This window comes from Atractosteus spatula, chromosome 7, assembly GCF_055471065.1.
Source record: "Atractosteus spatula isolate fAtrSpa1 chromosome 7, fAtrSpa1.hap1, whole genome shotgun sequence".
Lineage (NCBI taxonomy): Eukaryota > Metazoa > Chordata > Actinopteri > Semionotiformes > Lepisosteidae > Atractosteus > Atractosteus spatula.
The window spans coordinates 12819103-12841746 of record NC_142712.1 but is presented as its reverse complement, the minus strand read 5'-3'; the positions used below and the strand labels follow the sequence as shown (position 1 = coordinate 12841746).

Below are 22644 nucleotides of genomic sequence, written 5' to 3'. Positions count from 1 at the left end.
TGTACTATAGCATACTCCTTACACTATTCCTTTAAATGTTTTTTTTGTGAAAGTTCAAGTTTATTATATCATAGTCATATATCATATATCATATAGTCATTATATATTATACTCATACACAAGTATATGGTACTGTATAACGAAATGCTATTAACAGTAGCTAGCTCTCAGACATAGAGCAGTCTGTAGCTGGGGTGTGTGGGGCCTTTGATGATGCTTAGAGCTTTCCTCAAGCACCGTCTGTGGAAACCATTGAATTCTCTTGCATATAGCTCTACTCTTCCTCTTCTGTCTGTCCTCTGTCTGGAATAGTTTATCTACTAATGTTATGTTTATCTCCATCTTTGGGCTCCTGAGCAAGGCCCTTAACCCCAACTGCTTCAGGGGCACTCTACAATGGCTGACCCTGGGGAGAGCAAACTGGGGTATGCGAAAAGAAAAATTGTATATGGCCAATAAAGTGATCTTATCTTATCTTATCGTTTTTATTTAGACAATTTTCTTTTACTACAATTCCATTACAGTTACCTGCTAAAATGGTAGTTTCTTGTATTTTGTGTCTAATATTCCTATAAGCACTTAAAAAGTGCAAATTATTATTAATTTGGCAGACAGTATAAATATCTGTGAATTTTCCCGGAACAATCTGAGTGAAGTATCTTACTCAAGGGTACACACCTACAGCAGACGAGACCCTTCTGCTTATGAGCCCAGGCCTCATCACCACTGCTCTACACTGCTGCCTCCTAAGCCCCTCTGAAAAAAAATGTAACAGGAAACATAACACCACTAACAATGCTTGAGCAAACACAGGACTATTTGTTTCCCTTTTTAAGGTTTGTGAGGCATATTCAGTCATATTCAGAGTCCTTACTGGATTCAGTCCTGCTTTTAATATATGTATTGCCAGGGTCAAAATTATTCAATTAATCAATTCTAACAACCAGTTGATCACTTTGGCCTTCACTCTGTGAGCCTCATAACAATGTTAATTATTTGACTATTACCACAACTAATCAATAGCAAATAGTGTTGATAGTGTATGATGAAGACAGCGTGACCCTAGTTAATTAAGTTCACAGCAAGCTGCAGTGTTAGTCTCTTTACACTGCTTGTGCATTATTAAATACTTTTGAATCTTTTTCAGGGTAACAATATTTTTTTGCTCTTTATGAAAAACATTAATGAATGTTATTATTCCAGTTTCATTGAATATGGTGTCTACTGAAATTAGACTGTTCCAGTTATGTTAACAGGGGTTATTCTTAATATAGAATAAATACATGAACTGTAAGCAATCTTCTGAGCTCCTGATTTTATAGTTTAGATTTTTCAATACCAAGCTCATTTTTGTGCAGGTGTTATTATATGTACATAACCTAAAATAGTTGCTCATAATTTAAGACCATACTTTGAAACACAAAATAATAGACAATAATAAGATATGGACATTTAAAACTTTTTACTTTGTCAGGAGCACATAAAATAGTGCACCATTTTTGTACAGAACAAGCAAAATATTTTGCTTGCAGGTTTAAAAACATAACATCCTTCTGGAATTCTCTGTTATGATTTTGGAAGTTGTTGTTGACAGAGGTTGAAATACCCCTGAGGTTGTTTAATCTGTTGAGATAAATTTACTTGTCATTTCACATTTGTTTAAATTGTAGTTATAGTAGTGGGCTCTTACAAAATTTCCAAGTTTTTATTAATTATATGCCTAGGACTTCGTACATAACTTGAAATAAAAAAATATTCAATGGGTTTACCTTTGTTTTGATGACGAGGAGCTCCACTTGGTGAAAACCAATACTGAGTGTTGAGGTGAAGGTTGTGAGGTCTTCAGTATTCCGGGAGGTAGCGATGAAGGAAAGGTCTGATTGGTTGATCAGTTAATGCGTCGGCATGTACAGGAATTGGATAAGACCGGAGCCTGATTAGGAACAGTGCGGGGTCGTTTGTGGGAGTTCATAGGGTTGGATTCTGGTTGTGAATGGTCTGACAGTAATTGAACCGCTTTTCTGTTTCTAAAATTTTTGGCACCAGTCTCTCACAGAAAAATGAAAAACAGTTCTCTTTTTTGAGTTGTGGTAAATAATGCAGTTCTGCGCCATTTTTTGTTTCCCTCCCAGGATGCTCTGCTGAGCCTTGGCTCCGTAATTGAAACCAGCTCCTTGAGAGAAGTCATCAAGGATGTACTGGAGGTGGTGCTCCCAAAAGTGGTAGGTACTGTATTCATTACCCTGGCAACAAATGGCCCCCCAACTACACCTTTACGTTGAAAATACGAACATGACTCCTCTATTTGTTGAAGCAGTCATTTGTCTCTGTACATATAATCTACTGTTCCTTCAGACCTTCCTTTTATCTTGATATGCCTGTTCACTTTGTTATAGTGACTGGTATGCTATACAAAACTGTTACGACCCCAAGTGTCTAGGGGTAAAGGGGTGTAACATTTAGGATAACTCTTTTGGAAGAAGGGGGGTTTTGGTGAGGGACTAGGAAGCGTGATAACAAGGGTAAGGAACTAGAGTGGTGCCAAAGGAAAGAAAATAACAAACAAAATGGAGCTGGCTAGGACAGTGAGGGAAAGCTAATCTGACTACAAAAGAAAACCCGAAACACACGGTCTTCGGCATCTTCAACACCCTAGCTAACCTGCACTGACTACCCAAAACCATACAAGACAAATGGCACTCACCCGTACTAAACTAGTGTACTAATACAAAAGCAACTAAGTGTGTAAGTGTACCCAACAACCTAAACTAACCTTATATACAAAAGTTCACACAAAAACACAAGTGAACCAGGAATACAAATAAGGGAAAACAAGAGTAATCAACAGGAGCAGGGTACAAAAGAACACAAAAGTTGAACATGTAACACTGGGGCAAGGTAATGGCAAAACAAGGATGAACACACAAACAAACGAAAGTACAAAGAAACTAACAAAACAAAACAACAAGGCCGAAGCTATACGAACACACACACACACACACACACACACACACACACACACACACACACACACACACACACAAAGCAAAACAAACCAACAAACGAAGCCGAAGCAATAACCAGAAGCGAAGCGATAACCAAAACCAAACAGGACCGAAGTCAAACGAAAGGCCTCTCCTTGCTGAAAACCTCCGTGTTATATAGTGAATAAAATGTGTTCTGATTGGCTGAGAGCTAATTGATGATGACATCAACTGAAAGTGTGGTGTAATGGTGGGCCAATGGGAAGGGAGAACAATCAAGAGTCAACAGTGTGGACATAGAAAAAACACACACAGAACACACACTGGGACGTAACTAAAACTATACTATGCTGCTGGAAAAAAAAGGACGATATATATTTTTCGAACTTTAATGTTCTAATAATAATGTTGGCAGATGAAGGACATTTTAAGGAAGCTAAAACAATTTTATTTCAAGCATCTGTTAGAATACTAGCGGAACATAGTATAGCTTCTGAACAATTCATAAATTTTAAGATCTGTTTATTTGGAAATATTTCACATATATAGTAGTTAATTGAAAGCATGACCAGTGTTTTTAAAATCCAGCAATAACAATGGACATATTTTTGTCCAAAAACATGGACAAACAAAAATAGGAATCCAAATGGATAAGAGAGCTCATCCTAAACTGCCTAGGATTTAAACAGCAGGTTTGTTTTGGGGTTTTTGATATTTTAACCAAGAAATCAAATTGTCACATACTGTACAGGTATGTGGTGGTTTCAAATCATGACGATTATCTCACATGTCCTGATAATGGACTTTCAATCCTTTACACAGTGGGATGAATTTCTAAACATATTCATTAATAAAACAAAGAGATGTTGGTGTCATCAATTCAGCTGTCAAATTGATTAATTTGGAAAACTCCCTCATAAAACCATTTGAAAAAACTAGAAATGTAAACCTGACATGCATACAAAATACAGGCTATCAAACATGAAGGAATAAGCTGGAAATAAATAATGCTCAGTGCTATAGTAAAATTATAAGGGTTTGTTATAGCAAAGCTTACCATCTGTGGGCACTGCTGGAAGCAAGCCCTTTTTTTTAATGAGAAATGCACTCTGTGTTTTTGATGGAAAGTTTGTTTTGCCTTTCAGGACCGTAGCATTTAAACTGTTGGTCAGTCACGCATGACATCCATCCATTATCAGAAAAAGGATTATTCCTGGCGAGGGTCATGATAACCTGAAACCTATCCTGGGAAGCAAAGCGGAACTATACACAAGACACACATACAGTACACACATACAAAAGGGCAATTCAGAGACAGCAATTAACCTGAACAGCATATCATTGGAGAGTGGGAAGAATCTGGACCCACCAAAACCCTATGCAAGCACAGAGAGCACACGTGACAGACATGGTAATGCAAATTCAATTGATCAACACAAAAATGGCTTTCTACAATATTAAAAATGTTTTCTTTGATAATTATTTAGTCATCAGGATATGTTCGCTGGAGCTGAAAATCTTAGGAAAAAAAAACAGATTAATTCTGTAATGCAAAACCCTTTTACAAATACAATGTTTCAATGCCCAGTCTAATAAAAACAAGGCTTATGCCACTATAATCCAAGATGTTTTTGTGTTGGTAGTCCTGAGAGTTAATCAGACAGCAGCATAATGTTCCATTTTGTATGTTCACTGGCCTGGTACTTAATTTAGATTTAAATGTGTCCATAACTGATAAAGCATTCATTATCAATTAGATCAGGGAGGTGAACAGTCTGAGAGACTGGCACTTAAGACTTTTTGAACAATCAAAACTCTCTTTCACATTCCCAAGATATTATTTTTTATCAAATTAAATGTCTAACACTTAGATTTTGCAGACAGACAGCTTGCCTACAATATACACTACTAACAGTTCCCACTTCAGTCCAGTTCAGAAAATCGCTCACTGATTTCATGGGAAGTGTATGACAGTTTCACTATGGTGGTTTTAACTAGGGCTATGCTCTGGATGAATTTCTCTAAATGTCGCATTCTGGAGATGTTTATTTAGAGATTAAATATATTTGAATTATTAAAAACACGTCTTTACTTTGTGTTATAATATAAATATTCCCCTAATGCTATTAAAGGGCAATCTTTCATACCTGCATAAATATAGACTTTTAATGAGTAATAATAATTCACTGTAGAAATATACCTTTATTTCGATAAGCTTAAGTTCACTCATTTAGTAGCAAATATTTTTTTTTATTTAAGCAGACAGAGTGCTAACTCAACGTGCTTTCCAGTAACACTATAATGCTGTTTTTTATTGCAATGATGACAAATACTTTTAATTTAAATTTAAATTTCGGCAGTTTATCTTCCCAAATGGAGAGCAAGCTCCTGTTAAAAAAAAAATGAAAAGGAAAATGTATCTTCCAGCTGGAAAGAGCCTATTTAGAAGCTATGGTAATATTTATTCATTATATATTTTTGGAGGATGTTTGTGGGCTTTGAGTACTGGAGAGGAAAGGAGGTCATGTTACTGCTCAGCACAAGCAGTCATTTGCTCATTTCCAAAACAATTGCACAGCCAGAGTGTTATAAACTTGTAGCCTGAGCTTGTCAAATCTGACACACGAGGCAGACCTGTATGCTGCACTCTTCCAACTACACCAGAATTTCCAAAACTAATGTTCTAGTAAGATGACAGGGTACATTGCACGATAGAAAGTGTCATTCTTTGATGGTCCTGACTACTTGATCATTAAAGATGCCATGGCACTGTGTGTAACACAAGTGTTAACCCTGGTTTGCTGGCTGAATTTCTCTTTAACAATCTGGCCTTCCTAAAGCTCCACTTAATTCAGTTAGTGAGGAACATTCCCGTTTCTCTGTCTCTGCTGTGCAGAGAAGCTGAAGTGAAAAATGCCCGCTACATGTCACAGAAGTGGGTGCAGTAACCACTGTAAGGTGAAGTGGATCGTCTCCTGTGAAAAACACTTTGGGATAATTTGGGAAAAATGCTGGATAATTCCAGTTATTAATTATTAAGTGAAATGAGAAAATGTCATACATTTTTGGAAATTATACACATATGTTCTAGTTTCAAGTCAAACGTCACAAACCTGTGCCAGATGAAAATGATTTATAATTGCCAACACATTGGAGCAACTTTCATTCGCTTCAGCATGTTGTCAACTTCTGACAGAACCACTGACAGATCAATCTATGGATAAATAGCAAGTGCACTTTCCACACAACATGGTGGCAGCACTGTAATCTACAACTTCCCAAGGAAATTTGAGTAGGGCGCTGTGTCAGCATGCATAGGTTGTAAAGGAACAGTTAAAGGTTCATTTAATGCTGAAAAGTAAAGAAAAGAAGCGCTTAGTTTCGGCTGTGGAGCTTCCTTCACACACCTTCTTTTCTTTACCTTTCAGCACGAATTAAATGTTTACCTGTTACTTTGCATCCCAAAGAAAGGGCACCTCACAAGATCATGGAAGTTTGTCTGTAGTCACAGCCTACATCACTTACACAGCCGTTTGCTGTCCCCTCATGATGACTCCAAGCAAATAACAGTGCTGTTCTGGGTAACAGTACTTCATCAATGTAGTGTGGTGCTATGATACCTCTACTACACCTTTTATTTCTGTTGACTATACTGGGCATCTCCAAGAGATGGCAACACACCACATAAAAGAAGTCCTTCAATGTTCTCCTTCTGTAACACAGGTACTAATAAAACCGGTAGAATGAGCTGGAAAAATATTTTGTAAATGGCAGTCAATTTATTTGTGTACAGTACATATACAGTATGCATTTACATATACTGTATATACTGTATGCATACACATACTGTATACTGATGCGCAATGAAAACAGCAACAGTCTAAGTATTACATCAATAGCTCTTTGGGCAGTGTTGATTGTTTTAATACTATTGGTATTTTGGGGTGAAATAAATAGAGCCTAAGTTACATGATTTCATAAATTCACCAGGTATTCCAACACATGAGTTGTTAAAATTGCAAAAATTAGTTGCCTGAGAAACTGTGTAAATGATCTAAGTTAGTGCAAGACAAGCAAAAGGCACCTCAGCGACTGAGGTACAGTATAAATTCAATATGAACTGTTTTGAATGTATGATAAAGTGATAAAGCAACCACTTAATGGTATGTTCTCTGATCTTTGTTAATTGTTCAGTAATCCTCAGCAAATTGCAGTTAGAGAATCTGTCATTCCCCATTTCTCCCACATGTGTATAGCCTCACCTATTCTATGTCCATAACTCCATCTTCCATAGCAGGCACTACATATAATGTAATAATGCATACTGATACTCCTAGATTCATATCTCTTATGATTTAATCTGAAGCCTTCCCTTCAGAGGTGAAAAACAAGTGCATTTTACTGAGGGGCAGACATTTTATTATCTTATGTAAATTAAAATGAATAAAAAGCCACATATCTAGTCATGACTGATGGCATTTGTTCATATCTCAAACACTGTGGAATGAGTTAGACAAAATAAAGTACTCCTGGGACTTGTGCTGAAGGGGCTGGTCAAAGTCGACTTGTGCTTCGTTCAGGTCAATTGAGTTGAAGTCTCTTAAATTCCAGTGTCGCATGTTATCTATATTCATATATTCAGATATTTTCTAGTGGGGAAGTGAGAAAGTACAGGTACCTATGTATATATTTGCAAGCTTATTAATTCCTAAAGAAACATGCTACATTATGTGAAATGTATATGCATTAGTATCGATCTGTGGCAGCAAGGAAAAAGCTACATTGATCTTTTGTATTCCAAATAGTGTTCGCTCAACCTAACTCTTATCTTTCAAATGATGTCTTTTATCAAGACTCTGTAACCAATGCTTATTTTCTGTTTAACCATGTCCTTATAAAAGACAATTAATCCAAAGGTATGTCAACAAGTAAATTCAATTCATAAAACAAGCTACTCATTTTACAACATGTGCATTCCAAGTGATTATTTGACACTGTCCTAACAGAAGCCTTTTGGTTACTATTTAAACTACAATTGCACCTCCTGTTAGACTTTGTGATGACTGGCAAACCTTTGTCCTTGGAGACCATCTTTTAATGGCACAAGGAGGTAAATCTCCAATGTAGTGATAATGTAGTTAGACATTCAAAGCCAGGGTCATTGCCTATGCAGTGTCAGGTTGTAAGAACACAAGACGTTACAAACAAGAGGAGGCTGCTTGGTCTGTTTCACTCTTTTTTTGCTACTGTAGTTACTGCGTGGATCAAGGGTTTCATCTAGTGGTTTCTACCCAAACTGCCAGGGCAGCAGCTTCAACAACATGGCATGATGACTTATTTCAGACTCCCACATCCCTGTGTGTAAAACAGTGCCTCCACAGTTCTAAATCTTTTCTTTAGTTTCCACTTGTGCCCTTTTGTTAATGTTTCACTGTTGGTTCTGAAGAAGGCTAATAAGTTAAAAAAAAATAATTTTGATTGCTTGAATTACTGTAGGTCCTGTTGTAGTCTACTTTATTCAATATGAAACAGATTCAGTTCTTCAGTCTGTCACTTCAGCACATCCTTTTAAACTCAGGAAATTATCCGGTATCATTTCTTTGGATTGGCCCATTATCACGTTTGGTAGGTTGTAATGTTTTGTAATAAATTATGCTGCTTTCCTTGTTAATGTTTTTCCATAAAGTCTTTGAAGATGTCAGTAATGGGTCAAGGGAAACACATTACTGTGTCTATACATTATAGATAACTAATGATAACATAAAAAAAACAAATTATAATAAATTACTACCTAATACTGTAATTCCTGAAGCACAGTGTTTCCCTTTATATATCTACAGTTTGTTTCACCAAACCAATGTGTACCTGTCTGCATTAAATGTCACCTGCCAGGTGTTTGCTCAGTCTTAAAGTTTCTCTTGTTCTTTTTATATTTCTTTTGCAGCTTCTATAGTGTTTGCACATCTTTATATTTTGGTGTGCTCAGTGAATTTGCCTAGTTTATTAAGTATGCCAGAATTTAGATCAGTAATATACAGTAAAGGAAAAGCAGTGGTCTCAACACCACCAGTCCCCTAAATCTGAGTATTTAGCCCTTATCTGTATTTGTTCCTTGGGCTGTAAAGAGAAAATCTGTTAGTCTTCCTTTCTGTTTGACTTAGACATAATTATAACAGTGTCTCCACACTGCCTAAAGTAAAAAGGATTGGTCCATGAGAGTCCATAATTATTGTATGTGGCACTTTTCAACTCCACATCTCCCTATAGAACACAATGAAATACGAGTCTTGCAAAACAGGGAGACAATGCAAAGAATTAATGTGATTTTCAATTTCAAGTCTTGACTTACACTTGTTAGATAAATGGGTGTTATTTTCATTACAAGATACCCCATCCCAGAATAAGAGACATTTAAAGTAATTAGAAGCTCCAACCACAACAATGTTTTGATCAAACGCTCCAGAAACATTTCTTCTTTCTTTTCCACAGGAGAGTGTGTTTATCTATGTCTTGGATGTTGAAACCAACAGACTGCTTTGTGAAGACCCTCCCCATGAGTTGCCCCCCGAGGGAAAGCTCAGGTAGGTTTTAGACACACAGCGTTCACTTCTTAGACAGGTGTCTAAGAGCAAGAAACATTATTTTAGTGACAGAGAATATGACAGCCTCTTCTGAATATAAGCAAAAATAGCTCCTTGTATAAAAAATGAAACATGTGAGGAGAAAGGCAATTAAAGAATCCATTGAAAATTAATCAAAGTAGACAATGCCAACAATGGTGGTTATCATAATTGAGATTCAGTTGAAAACTACATAATTGCTTCTTGATTAGTCTCATTCATTTCTATTTCAGTATCAAGGCAGGCACGACCAAGTATTTATCATGGTTGTATTAATTGTGGTTATAGAGCAGTTTGCCTTCCTATAAAAATTCTTCCTGGAATAGCCAATAGTGTGTTGTTTTTCATCTTGGCTCAGAGCTACAACCCCCAGAATTGCACACAGGGAAGAATGAAAAAGTGTATACAGGTGGCTCTGGTCCAGCTTCCTTCGAACTCTTCTTTTTACACACTGCAAACCACAGGCAACACAGACATTTAACCAGGGGTTTGGTGTTGGTTGGAGGAAAGCCAATCCTTCACTGACAGCATTGCATGCCTGCAAGTAATCCAAGGGTCACAGGGCTTATTGCGTCACTGAGAACTGAGTGAGCACTGGCCAACTAATACCACCCAGACCTCGGAAGCACTCAGCCAATTGGGCGCCATGACTTGGGGAATTCCAGTCAGAGTAGGCTAGTCATGTGGCCCATGCTGTGACCCCCGGTCATACAGCTCAAACGATTCTCTGTTGAGCATCTTTTTTGTTGGAGCCACTCAGAAGGCCACCATATTTCAGTTTTTACAAGAGAATAGAAAACTATTCCAAGGCTGTTTGACAGTGGTAAAACACAGGGAATGTTTGCAACTCTGCATTGCTTGCATTTTGCTTGGAGACTGTGGCTGTTTCAGAAGGCCAGTCCAGAACCTCTGACCTCTCTGAATACCAAAAGCAGGTGCACTTTCCAAAGCAGTTAATAATGTGGTATTGAGGAAAAGGGAAGAGGGACTGATTAAAGCATTCCCTTTAATTGCTTGGCTGTCTTATTTCATTCTCTCAGTCTGAATGGCAGAGCTGTAAATCTTGATCGTTGCATCTGTTCAATGAAAAGCTGTCACCAAATTAATAAACCGGAAAAGGTTTTATGAGTCACAGGGGTGCCACATTTTAACCTCAGCCTGCTGATGAGTCCCAAAGGCTCCCAAGAGACATGAGAGACTAATAAGCAGTGGAACATTTTATTTCCTCCTGTGAATGTGGATACTTCAGTTAAAATTCAAATGGCTATTGTTTAATAATTATAATAGGAGGTTCCTACAGTACATCTTTTGATCTCCCTAACCTCTTGTTTTATTTGTGACATCATTCTTGATATCTAATTGTTTGTAAACCAGTCATCAGTATCCTGACAAGAGCCTCTCTATTAAAATGGTGGTGATATAGGTTCTATCTTAAAAAGGATTAAAACCACTCAATTTATTCCTTTCAAACAGCTATTAGAACTAATTAAAAAAATAGTTGTGTTGAATTTATGTATTTTCAATTTATATTTTAGGCAAGCAGGACATATTGGCCAGAGATATACATTATAAACATTAATTTTATTGAGGGTCCATTTATCTGCAATGTCGAATTTCATTTTTAAATTCCTCTCTGCTCGTTTGCTCGTTTAACCATATAGGCTGGACACGCTTAGTCATAAACAGAACAGAATAACTTGCAAAGTTGTAGATTAAATCTTAGTTATTCAATGAACATATTAAAAGTCATTCTTTACCTCACCTTTCTGATTTTGTAGATGTGAGCTGGGCAACGGCATTGATAGATTTGCTGATCTAAGTTCTGTTCTTGACTCACTTTGGTTCAATGTTCCAATTAAAGGTTTGAGCTCTAGCAGTCCCCTTTTTTATAAATCTTGCCTGGAGAAACTCTCAAGCCATTTCTGGCAGTCTATTTTAAATAAGCAAAGTGTATTTTCAAAGGATTGACAGTGCATTCATGTCATAATATTGTCCCCTTGTGTATGAGTTTCCAGTATGGCACTTGTTTGAAAAGGCAAAAGAGACATGAACATGGCATTTTTTAAAAAAATCAAGAAACTCTATTCAGCAGGTTCATGTTATTCTAACCATTGGATGTTTTATCAATTGTATTCCTGTAACGTCTGCTCCTATTTCTCGCTCTGAGCCAGACTAGATCTTGACCTCTGCAAAGAAATGTGTTCTTCCCACCAAATATTCTGTCAGTGTCTGGAAAAGGGGAAGCATGTGGGCGAGAAGATGTAAACTTCATCTGCTTTTCCTGGCTCCCACATTTAAATTCTAGGGGCTACGGCAGGCTGTCAGATACCGTAGATCATATAACTGACAAGAGCTGATTGTCAAGTAAGGTCACATGTTACAGACTTAGGAAGTGTTTCTTATTTTTAATACGGACACTTTCCACAACTCAGAAGAATACGTCTTCAGGGACTAAGTCGTTATCTGAGATGAACTCCCAAAATGTATTGGGAATATTTATTGTCTGCAAAGTGCATAGGGTCTAGATTTAATGCTTCAGCCAAAGAGATAACATTCTAAAACCCCCTTATCACCACACAGGAGCATTGCTTGAGTTCTTTCCCCATAGGGTTTGGCAAAAAGAACCTCCATTTTGAAACTATCTGGCACCATACAGTTATATCTTACAGCATTAGAAAAAGAATCGACTGTGCTGTAATCTTGACAACAAATCATTCCTGAAGACTCCTTCATGAATAATGAAATTGCCTGTAGCTGCAGTGTGCACTTTTTTGGGTGCTTCCCAGAAGTGTCACTGTGGAAGCAAAGGCTTTGTGAGTTTTGACAGCAACATCCATGCTTCTTTGTGGGGCACAGCACAAAATGTGTTTTTTCAGATAATTTGCCTTCAGAAAAGATTGGGTTGTGCAAGGGCTAGATCACTTTTAATTTAAACTGCTGCGTTATGATTGCATTTGCAGGATAAACTAAAACACCACTTATGTTGAATAAAACAGGCTGTGCTCACAGGCTCACGCAGCCTGTAAACGCAGAAAATCTTCTGAATACAATTATAATCACGGAGGTACTGTACAAAACCTGACTTTGGTCACTCTTTGAGAAAATTCAAAGCCCTTTATTTGTAGTTGAATGAAATAATGCTTATAGCTTTTATAGAACATTGGACATGTTATAATACTGTATGCTGTTATGGTTGGTCACTACAGAGACTAATGCTTTAGCAAGCAGCTGTCAAGCATTCTGGTGATTGATTGTAGGAACTCCTAAAACTGTGCAGGATTACATTCCTAGTTCCCCAAAACTGTAAATATGTACATTGAGATGGTTTTCCAGCCAGCATATTTGCTGTACAGCACTAAAAAAGGGCTGCCATTAATGTAGTGTATTATTCCCAGTGATTTTCTGCAAGGTTACAGAGAGATATCGGATCCAGAGTATGAGTTTAGTGTTTATGACACACCCTTAACAGCCGCATTAACCCAGAAGGTATTCATTGTATCGGGCTTCAATCTATTTAAATCAGAATATCACACTAATGATGATTATTATTATCAATAAAAAAGATCTGCTAAGGGATTATGAGAATTTTTATGAGACTGCATGCCTTATTCACAGAAATTAAACTTGTCATGACTCATTTAAGAAATATAAGTATTAAATACTATCAGATTAATTAAATGTACTGTCAATTATTTTATAGCTTAATAATGGTCTAGAGCTATTTTATTCTCCAGGCTCTTGAAATACACCTCTTAAAATAACTCATAGATTAAAGCCATTTGGAAAAGGCCTGTTGTTCACATTACTCTGTGATCTGATCTAAATAACCTGTGGTTATACAGTATATATAAAACAAAGTCTGCCAGTTTAAAGCACTAGTTTGAGTCATCCAAACATAGAGCTTATCGTTCATCTTCAGTTTTAATAGCTTCTAGAAAGAAGTGCCTGCGGGGAAATTTACTTTCTTACATAGATTTGTGACCTTTAAATGTTATACATACATAATGACAAATGTAGTCCATCTACCTTATACTGTATTAAAAATACTAGTTTCTTGTAAAATCACTGCCACTGGATTCGCTGGGCTGCACTATAATTTTGGACCATTGACTTGACATATTCCATTCTATATTTTTACTAATAATTATCATTAATAAAGAATGCACTTGTGGTAGAGAGAACATTAACAGGAAGAAATGTTCTTGCATTTTTTTAGAAAAGCACAGCCTTCCTATAATGTACATCCACAGTGCTTCAGTAGTTTTCCAATTTTTAAAAAAACAGTTATGATTAACTATTGATGAGCAATAGAAAAAAACTCACCATTCAGCCAACTAAAGATACGTTTAGAAGTGATCTGGTGGTTCACATTCAGATATGAAGTTAAATTCAATCAAAAGGCATTTTACACGAGTACTGGTCTCTAAGTGTATTGTCATAAAGGTAAACAAAACTCTTTCAACTGATGTTTCCTTTAGGTAACCTTGGTTAAGGTCATAATATTTAGATTTTGCCTTCCCATATTTCTGTCAGCGTGTGTAATGTGTCTGTTATTGTGTAACATAAAAAGTTGCCCTGGTATATTCTATAACACTGTGTCAAACAATTCTTGAACAGTTTGTTGGAAAGTGTGTGCCATTAATTGAATTTAGTATGGAAGATTAATGTAATAACATAATTTTCAATCTGATGTAAATAATTTCAGTTTGGTATTTGCAGTTGCATATGGAAAGCCTAAAGCTTCAAAAAATAAAATTATTCTAGCTGAAAATGTAATTTACATGACCAACACTTGAAATATACTGCTATTTCAATTTTATTTAAGTCTTTATCAAAAGCTGATTAGCATGATGTTATCTCAAACTCACACAGAGTATACATCACATCACTTTTAAGTATGGTAGTGACATACTGTACCTTCAGACCTGATCTTAATTTATGTGAAAATACTGACTACAGCATAGTCATTCTATTAAGTCTATAATGCATTTTCTGTTAGCTCCCTGGAATTTTGATCTTCTCTGAATTTTTTTTTATTTCAATGCATTTAAGCATTACCAATATTATCCCCCAAGATCTAATTTTCTGTGCTTTTCCCAGATGAAAAGATGAATCTTCTATTTGTGTACAGTATACTGTACCACAAAATATATATAGTTTTATTACAGCTGTATTGTGGGAGTCGTTTATTAATTTAATTTAGATTTAATTTAATTTAGATTAATTTGACTAGAGGGTAGGTAACTCTGTGGACATTGAGAAAATAAATTTATACTCTTGGTATTGTTTCAGCACAAACAGGAACACAGTTTGAATGGTATACAGTGGTGTGAAAAAGTGTTTGGCCCCTTCCTGATCTCTTATTTTTTTGCATGTTTGTCACACTGAAATGTTTCAGATCATCAAACAAATTGAAATATAAGACAAGGATAACACAAGTAAACAGAAAATGCAGTTTTTAAATTAAGGTTTTTATTATTAAGGGAAAAAAAAATGCAAACCTACATGGCCCTGTGTGAAAAAGTGATTGCCCCCTAAACCTAATAACTGGTTGGGCCACCCTTAGCAGCAACAACAGCAATCAAGCGTTTGCGATAACTGGCAATGAGTCTTTTACAGCGCTGTGGAGGAATTTTGCCCCACTCATCTTTGCAGAATTGTTGTAATTCAGCCACATTGGAGGGTTTTCGAGCCTTAACCGCTTTTTTAAGGTCATGCCACAACATCTCAGTTGGATTCAGGTCAGGACTTTGACTAGGCCACTCCAAAGTCTTCATTTTGTTTTTCTTAAGCCATTCAGAGGTGGACTTGCTGGTGTGTTTTGGATCATTGTCCTGCTGCAGAACCCAACTGCGCTTCAGCATGAGGTCACGAACAGATTGCCGGACATTCTCCTTCAGGATTTTTTGGTAGACAGCAGAATTCATGGTTCCATTTACCACAGCAAGTCTTCCAGGTCCTGAAGCAGCAAAACAGCCCCAGACCATCACACTACCACCACCATATTTTACTGTTGGTATGATGTTCCTTTTCTGAAATGCTGTGTTACTTTTACGCCAGATGTAATGGGACACACACCTTCCAAAAAGTTCAACTTTTGTCTCGTCAGTCCACAGAGTATTTTCCCAAAAGTCTTGGGGATCATCAAGATGTTTTCTGGCAAAACTGAGACGGGCCTTTATGTTCTTTTTGCTCAGCAGTGGTTTTCGTCTTGGAACTCTGCCATGCAGGCCATTTTTGCCCAGTCTCTTTCTTATGGTGAAGTCATGAACACTGACCTTAACTGAGGCAAGTGAAGCCTGCAGTTCTTTGAATGTTGTTGTGGGGCTTTTTCTGACCTCTTGGATGAGTCGTCGCTGCACTCTTGGGGTAATTTTGGTCGGCCGGCCACTCCTGGGAAGGTTCACCACTGTTCCATGTTTTCGCCATTTGTGGATAATGGCTCTCACTGCGGTTCGCTTGAGTACCAAAGCTTTAGAAATGGCTTTATAACCTTTTCCAGACTGATAAATCTCAATTACTCTGTTTCTCATTTGTTCCTGAGTTTCTTTGGATCGCAGCATGATGTCTAGCTTTTGAGGATCTTTTGGTCTACTTCACTTTGTCAGGCAGGTCCTATTTAAGTGATTTCTTGATTGAGAACAAGTGTGGCAGTAATCAGGCCTGGGTGTGGCTAGAGAAATTGAACTCAGCTTTCCAAATATGTGATAAACCGCAGTTGATTTATGTTTTAACAGGGAGGGCAATCACTTTTTCACACAGGGCCATGTAGGTTTGGATTTTTTTTCCCCTTAATAATAAAAACCTTCATTAAAAAACTGCATTTTGTGTTTACTTGTGTTATCTTTGTCTAATATTTCAATTTGTTTGATGATCTGAAACATTTCAGTGTGACAAACATGCAAAAAAATAAGAAATCAGGAAGGGGGCAAACACTTTTTCACACCACTGTATATTGTTAATGCATGTTCCTGCTGGTGCTTTGTGTTTATCATGCTAGTACATTTTATTCAATTTATGGAGCTTTTCTACAGCAACTTGGCAAGAAGAAAGTATTTAATTCAGCTTTCTGCTTTTGACAAAGAGTTCACATTTGACATCCTTGTTACAGTATGTTGAGAGTTAATCCCTGGAAGATCAGGAATAGCAGTTAATTTGGGATACACTTTGCAAAGGATAACTTTTCCCCTATAAGTATATGTTTGGATTTGTTTGATTTGTCATGTCAGATGTATTAGTTATGTAAGGATCTATTTTTGAGCTTTATGTAAATGGTCAGAATATACACAGTTGCACCATGGGTACAAAGTGAGTTTAAGGCATTTCTGTTGACAAGTAAATGCCATTAGTAGCAACTGTTTACCAGTTTGACAGGTGAACTTCTCCTTTCCCACATTTTAAAGCACTCTTAAGGATTTTGTGCAGGTTCTATAACAATGAGATAAGTGGCTTTGAATGCTGGCTTGGATCCAGTAACCTCCTGTGTATGAAGGAGGTTGGTGGAGAACTGGATGATTTTACAGAAGTTTTAAAATCATGGCACTTCTTTTTGGGTATTTTTCGATCCTCTATTTAATCAGGTAATGCAAATAAGAACAAATTCTCATTTGCAATGACAAAATATAGACCAGCTTATAGGTCTGGTCACTTACTGGAGCAAAATGAGTGAAGTCAAGGATACCACAGCAGTGTTCCTCTCAGTGTTCAGACCTATGAAACTCCAGAGCCCTGACAACGTCCAGGAGTCCAGAGACCTAACCAGTTTTACAGTATGTAGATTTCAGATTTCAGAAGCTTGGATTTGTTTCAAATAATGAAAATCACAATATGAAAATCACATACTGTATTTAGGGTTTTCTAGGAGGTAACAAGACAGTTAAGCAATAAATACACTTCATTTAATAAGTAATAAAGAAGCATTTTGATACACAAGGAATATATATATATTTCCAAAATTCAAGAGTGTTGAGCTATGAAATTATAAAATTGCCATTATATGTTGTATTTTTGACAGCGGGAACATTTTTTTAAAACTTTGTGCCTTTCTGTAGATTTTTCAAGCTAAATTAATGTGTGGCCATTTATCCCTTCCCTTGTTCATTTCTCATGATGCTTTCTTTGTCACTGTAGAGTCAAAGTATGTGTTTTACTGGTGTCAAAGTCTGCTGCTTCCTGAGTCACCTTTCTGTAACATGAAATGAGGTAAACCTCTATTCTGAGGATATCTCATTCATAATCTGTCCTTGTTTCTCACATTATACTGCAGCTGGGTGTATTTAACTGTAAACAATAGTCAGTGTGGGGAATAAAATGAATAACTTTACAGATACTTTCAGCACAGATGTTTTTGGGCACAGGATGTCTTGACTGATCTATGAAAACAAGTGCCATTCCATTTGCATGTGAATGATTTATTAACATCTGCAACGCAATGCCGACAAAATTAACATGCACACCAGGACATGCTGTAATTGCATTTGTAATTGTTTTTTTTTCATTATTTAAAAAGGAATTATACTGATAGGTACAAGTGAAAATAATTCTATAGATAAAAAGAATAAATATCTGTAATAATAATGATCAGTGTGCTGAGTTTCTCTTTCTAAGGCATTGATTTTCGCATGCACAGCCACTTTTATCTTTTACATGTGAGTTGCAAAGACTACTTTATCATCACAAAAATAACATTGATGCACATCTCATTTTCAAGTGAATGCTGTTCCTGTCACGTGAAAGCTTTGCATTCTGAAAGCTGCAGTACAATCTGTGGTCTCGGGGTGAAGGAAAAAGACTCTTTCCGGTAGGGTCCTGTTCCTGCTCTGCAAGCTCTGTCTCTAGTGCTGGATGCAGTCAGGAGTAAGTTATTTAATCCCGTTCTGCTAAATCCTTCAAGTGACATTTTACTCAGAGATCCTTTTGTAAGTGATTTAGCAACAGGACCTGCTGATACACAGATTATATTCCAGTCCCACAGTCAATCACCTTGCTTAAAATGATTTGCTAATTATTATTACATGGTTTGGCAGAGGGAAGGATCTAAGACTAATTCAAATGTCACTTGCAAGGCCAAAACTATCAGAGACTGACTGCTAACCTGAACTTCTGTGCATTATGTAGTTCATTCTGAAGCACAATATACTGTATCACACTTAGGAATGTATCATACGGAATCTAAGGCAAAGTTTGATGTACAGTATAGAACCCAGAACGTTGAGGGAATGAGGCAGTAATGCGTTTGTGAACTGTGCTGTAACTCAGCACTCTGAAAACAGGTCATTTAGATAAAGCTCCAGTGAAACATTCATTGCCAGGTTCTGATAAGGCTTCTATGTTTTCCTCACTTGCTCTGTTAGTACAAGTTGCATTGACATGATTTCCTTCCAGTTTTTGAATGTTAGTAACAGGTGGATTACTTGCTTTCAACACCAGCAAACAGAGAAATCATGCAGTGTACTGTACATTGGTAACAAATGACGAATGAAGTTTCATTGCTTTTCCACCGAAGTGGCTTGCTGTTTCTTTACATTGGCAATGTTCCATTTATCCATTTTCAGTCCTGTCCTAGTGTGAGAGGCAGCGACAGAATATCAAGTAGGGAGGACCAGACATCTTTTTCCTCAGGAACAGAATTCCAGGCCAGACAAGAGATTTCCATTTAGCAGGATGTTTCTGGTAGAACTTCAACAGAAGCATCCCAGGATACTTTCTTACCAAGCTAATCTCAAACCACACGAGTGGAGACTGTAGTCCAGGACTCTCCCAATTAGCCTAGTTTCTTATTCCATCAAGAATCCCTAACCAGATGTCAATTCCCTTCACATTTGGAGATGCTGATTCTCATCCCAGCGACTTCACATTTGGCAGTGAGATTTTCAAGTGTGCATGTGTGTGTTTGAAGATCTCAAATTATCTGGTTAATAAACTATTCAATGAAAAAAATTGTATCTTGATAACATCATGAATAGGGTAGTATTTGCGTACTGCAAAATAATACGTTTCTTTTTATTTACAAAGAAACAGAGTTGTGGCGTACTGCACCACACTAATCTCTGCACCGCAAGATGTAAGAAACCAAACCTATCACAGAAGCTAATTCTCTTTTCCAATTTCTCTCTTTCTGTATGCAGTCCAAAGTAATATGTGTGCTCTCTTCTCTACCGGGTATTGTCTCGCATTATGAATTCATCAAAAATGCTCAATTTTCTACATCTGCAGTGAGATTATTTCTGAGCTAGTAGGTGGGATTTGTTTATCTAAACAAAATTAATTTCTATTAACAGCTTCCTAATAGGTATGCGAGGGCTTAAGTAGATTTATTAACACCTGAGACTCTTTGTTTTCATTAGTTTTTAAATTAAAAATGAGATAATCAGGTAATTTAGAAATGGACGCCCAGTGGGACAAGTGCAATGTGTGCTGTATGAAGGACGAGAAGATAAAACCAGAAAGAGAAGTAATTATAGTGTTTTATATGGGTCTTTTGGCAGCAGTCTCCAGGCACAGTTGGATCTCATTGCACCGTATGCTTCTGTGGAAATAAATTAGGTTTACCTCCCCATGGGGTATGTTGTATCTATCAACCAAACAAATACAAAAATAAGACTGGATTATGTGATTCAACAACAGGATTTAAGTGCACGCTGAAGGTTTCCAGGATCCATCTGTAGATGCTGGAGATCAGTACAAGAAATATTTCAAGCAGGACCTGCCTCCTTATTTTCTCAGAGCTGAGGGATTAAATTGTCACTTTTGCATTAGTAAACTGATTATTTATTTATGAAATTTATTTAATTAAAATGAGGCAACCTTGTGGTACTTTCACAGCGCAATACGAGATTTGGAACCATGATGAAAAGTTGTAAGGGAATTGTCAGACACGCCCTGCGATTCCTAGCCGTAGAATTTGACACCCTCTAGGACAGAAAAGGCAGTGAGATTCAGCAACTGCAGCTGTTAAATTTGACATGCTCTCCGACTAGAAGTCGTGTCAAGTCCTGTAGTGTGACAAAGCCTTAAGGAGTATAGCATAGCTTATTTTCTCAGTCTCTCTCAGCTGTCCTTCTTAGCTTTCAAGTAATTGTTCTTCCCAGCTGTCACTTGGACAAACCGTAGTCTTTGTTTCATTTTACAAATTACAATTTGCAGTCTTACAAGCACGTGCAGTTATTTACAGTACAATTGATGTTAGTAGCCATGGACAGTTGTTTTGCCATTGTTAGAACTCATCAGCATTACTTGGCTAACCTAGATATACATATTACATATTGTAATAGGATCCAGGCATGCCCAGTGGGGAACCAAACCCTGCTCAATGGCTTCCAAGTCAGTGTGTTTCCTCATCACCAAAAGGTCCAGACCTAATCCATTTATCCCACAGAAGGGCATATCTATTACACTAAATATGTACAGTGCCTATAGAAAGTCTATACCCTTCTTGGACCTTTTCACATTTTATTGTGTAACAGCATGGTCCCATGATGTATTTAACTGAGAATCTTTGCCACTCATCAACACTCCATAATGTCAAAGTGAAATAAAAATCTTGACATTTTACTAAATTAAAAATGAACTTGATGGTTCCTTGACTGTACCAGGTGATAGAGACAATGGTCTCATCCTACACATTACAACCACCTTACTTATGTGAAAATATACTTTAATATTTATGCATATCAAAGCATGGCCACACATTTATCGAATGTTCCTGTGCATGGGACAGATGGACTTGCCAGCAAGTTCTAACTACATGAACCCAAGATACACTTGCAGCTCATGATTGTTGGGTGGAATTTGATTTTCAGAGAGAACAACACTCCACTCTCTTGTAATGGCAATGTCTTATTGGATATAAGCATAGCCAACAGCTAATTTAGGACATGAGATTTTTGTTCATTGAAAACTGAAACCACTTCATATTAGCCTCCATTGATTTGATAATGGGTTCAAATACTAATGTCATAATGTAAGTACCACCAGCACTTCATTGTTTTTTTCAGCCTGAGCTACTGTATAAATAGTGTAAATCTATATATTGCAATGGTTTAGATAAATTTAAAGCCGAATTAATGTGTTGTGTTTTTAATACCTCTACCTAAGTGCAACAGTGGAAGTTAGTTTTAAGCCCATATTGGGATGATTTTAGACAAATTTTCCATGAGTTCTTTTTCCCCCATCAGTAATGTTTTTTTCTTTATTTCAGTAATCTGAAAAATCTGTTGCACTGATTGGCCATACCAATCTGTTCAATGATGGCTCTCAACTCTTCTTAGAGGTACCTTTCAAACGTGAAGCCTGAAAGCCATGTTTAATTTGCTGTTTCAAGCACATAATTAAGTAATACTGTGACTTCCTGAAGAAAATTGGAAAGCTGTGTTTCTTTTTCTTGGAACCTTTTTTGAATACATTTTCTCTTTACGTTGTTTCTGCTCTGAGTCACGTATAATCATTTCTTTTAAATAAGATTTATAAAGGAATTCAGAATCCTGGCATAAATGTTTATCTGAATTGGCAATCTGAATCAGAAACTTCACGGGGTCACATTGTTAGAAGTGAAATTGCTTCTGCTCAGTGTTATCATGTTTCTCACTGACAACGGTGATGGGAATAACATGAAAACTGAGGGCTGAATTGTGCTGGGAGGAGGTTTAACTTACCCCAGAACATAAAAACTGCATTTCTGTAGACCAAATGGATTATCCTTATTAGTGCAGCAGTGTGCAGGAAACATTTTTGATGTTTTCTCTCTTCACAACTTTAGCTGGACTGTGAATCCCTTAGGATTCCCCCTGGAATTCTGTACTGTACATCAACAAAAGTGCAAAAATGCTTGTTTCTGTTTGTTTCTATGATAGCAACAAACCAGCAGTTATTATTTTGCAGTACTGGCTTTAATCACCTACATAAATATGTACATTTCTACATATAATAAGAACTTCAACCAGGTCTGGGGTATTTGGAGTCACATAAATAAACAAGAATTTTACAAGACATTTAAATTAGACTGTAAGTACTATATCTACGGAGCTACAAAATGTAAATGA

General features: G+C 36.9%; 1 protein-coding gene across 1 annotated transcript in view; it reads left to right on the top strand.

The window, feature by feature from the left end:
* The window catches only part of pde2a (phosphodiesterase 2A), a 160666-nt gene that overhangs the window by 80013 nt on the left and 58009 nt on the right, over positions 1-22644 (top strand). The window contains exons 2-3 of the mRNA XM_088920369.1: positions 2133-2222; positions 9474-9565. Coding sequence (XP_088776495.1) covers positions 2133-2222; positions 9474-9565 — 182 coding nt within the window. The remainder of the gene's footprint in view (positions 1-2132; positions 2223-9473; positions 9566-22644) is intronic.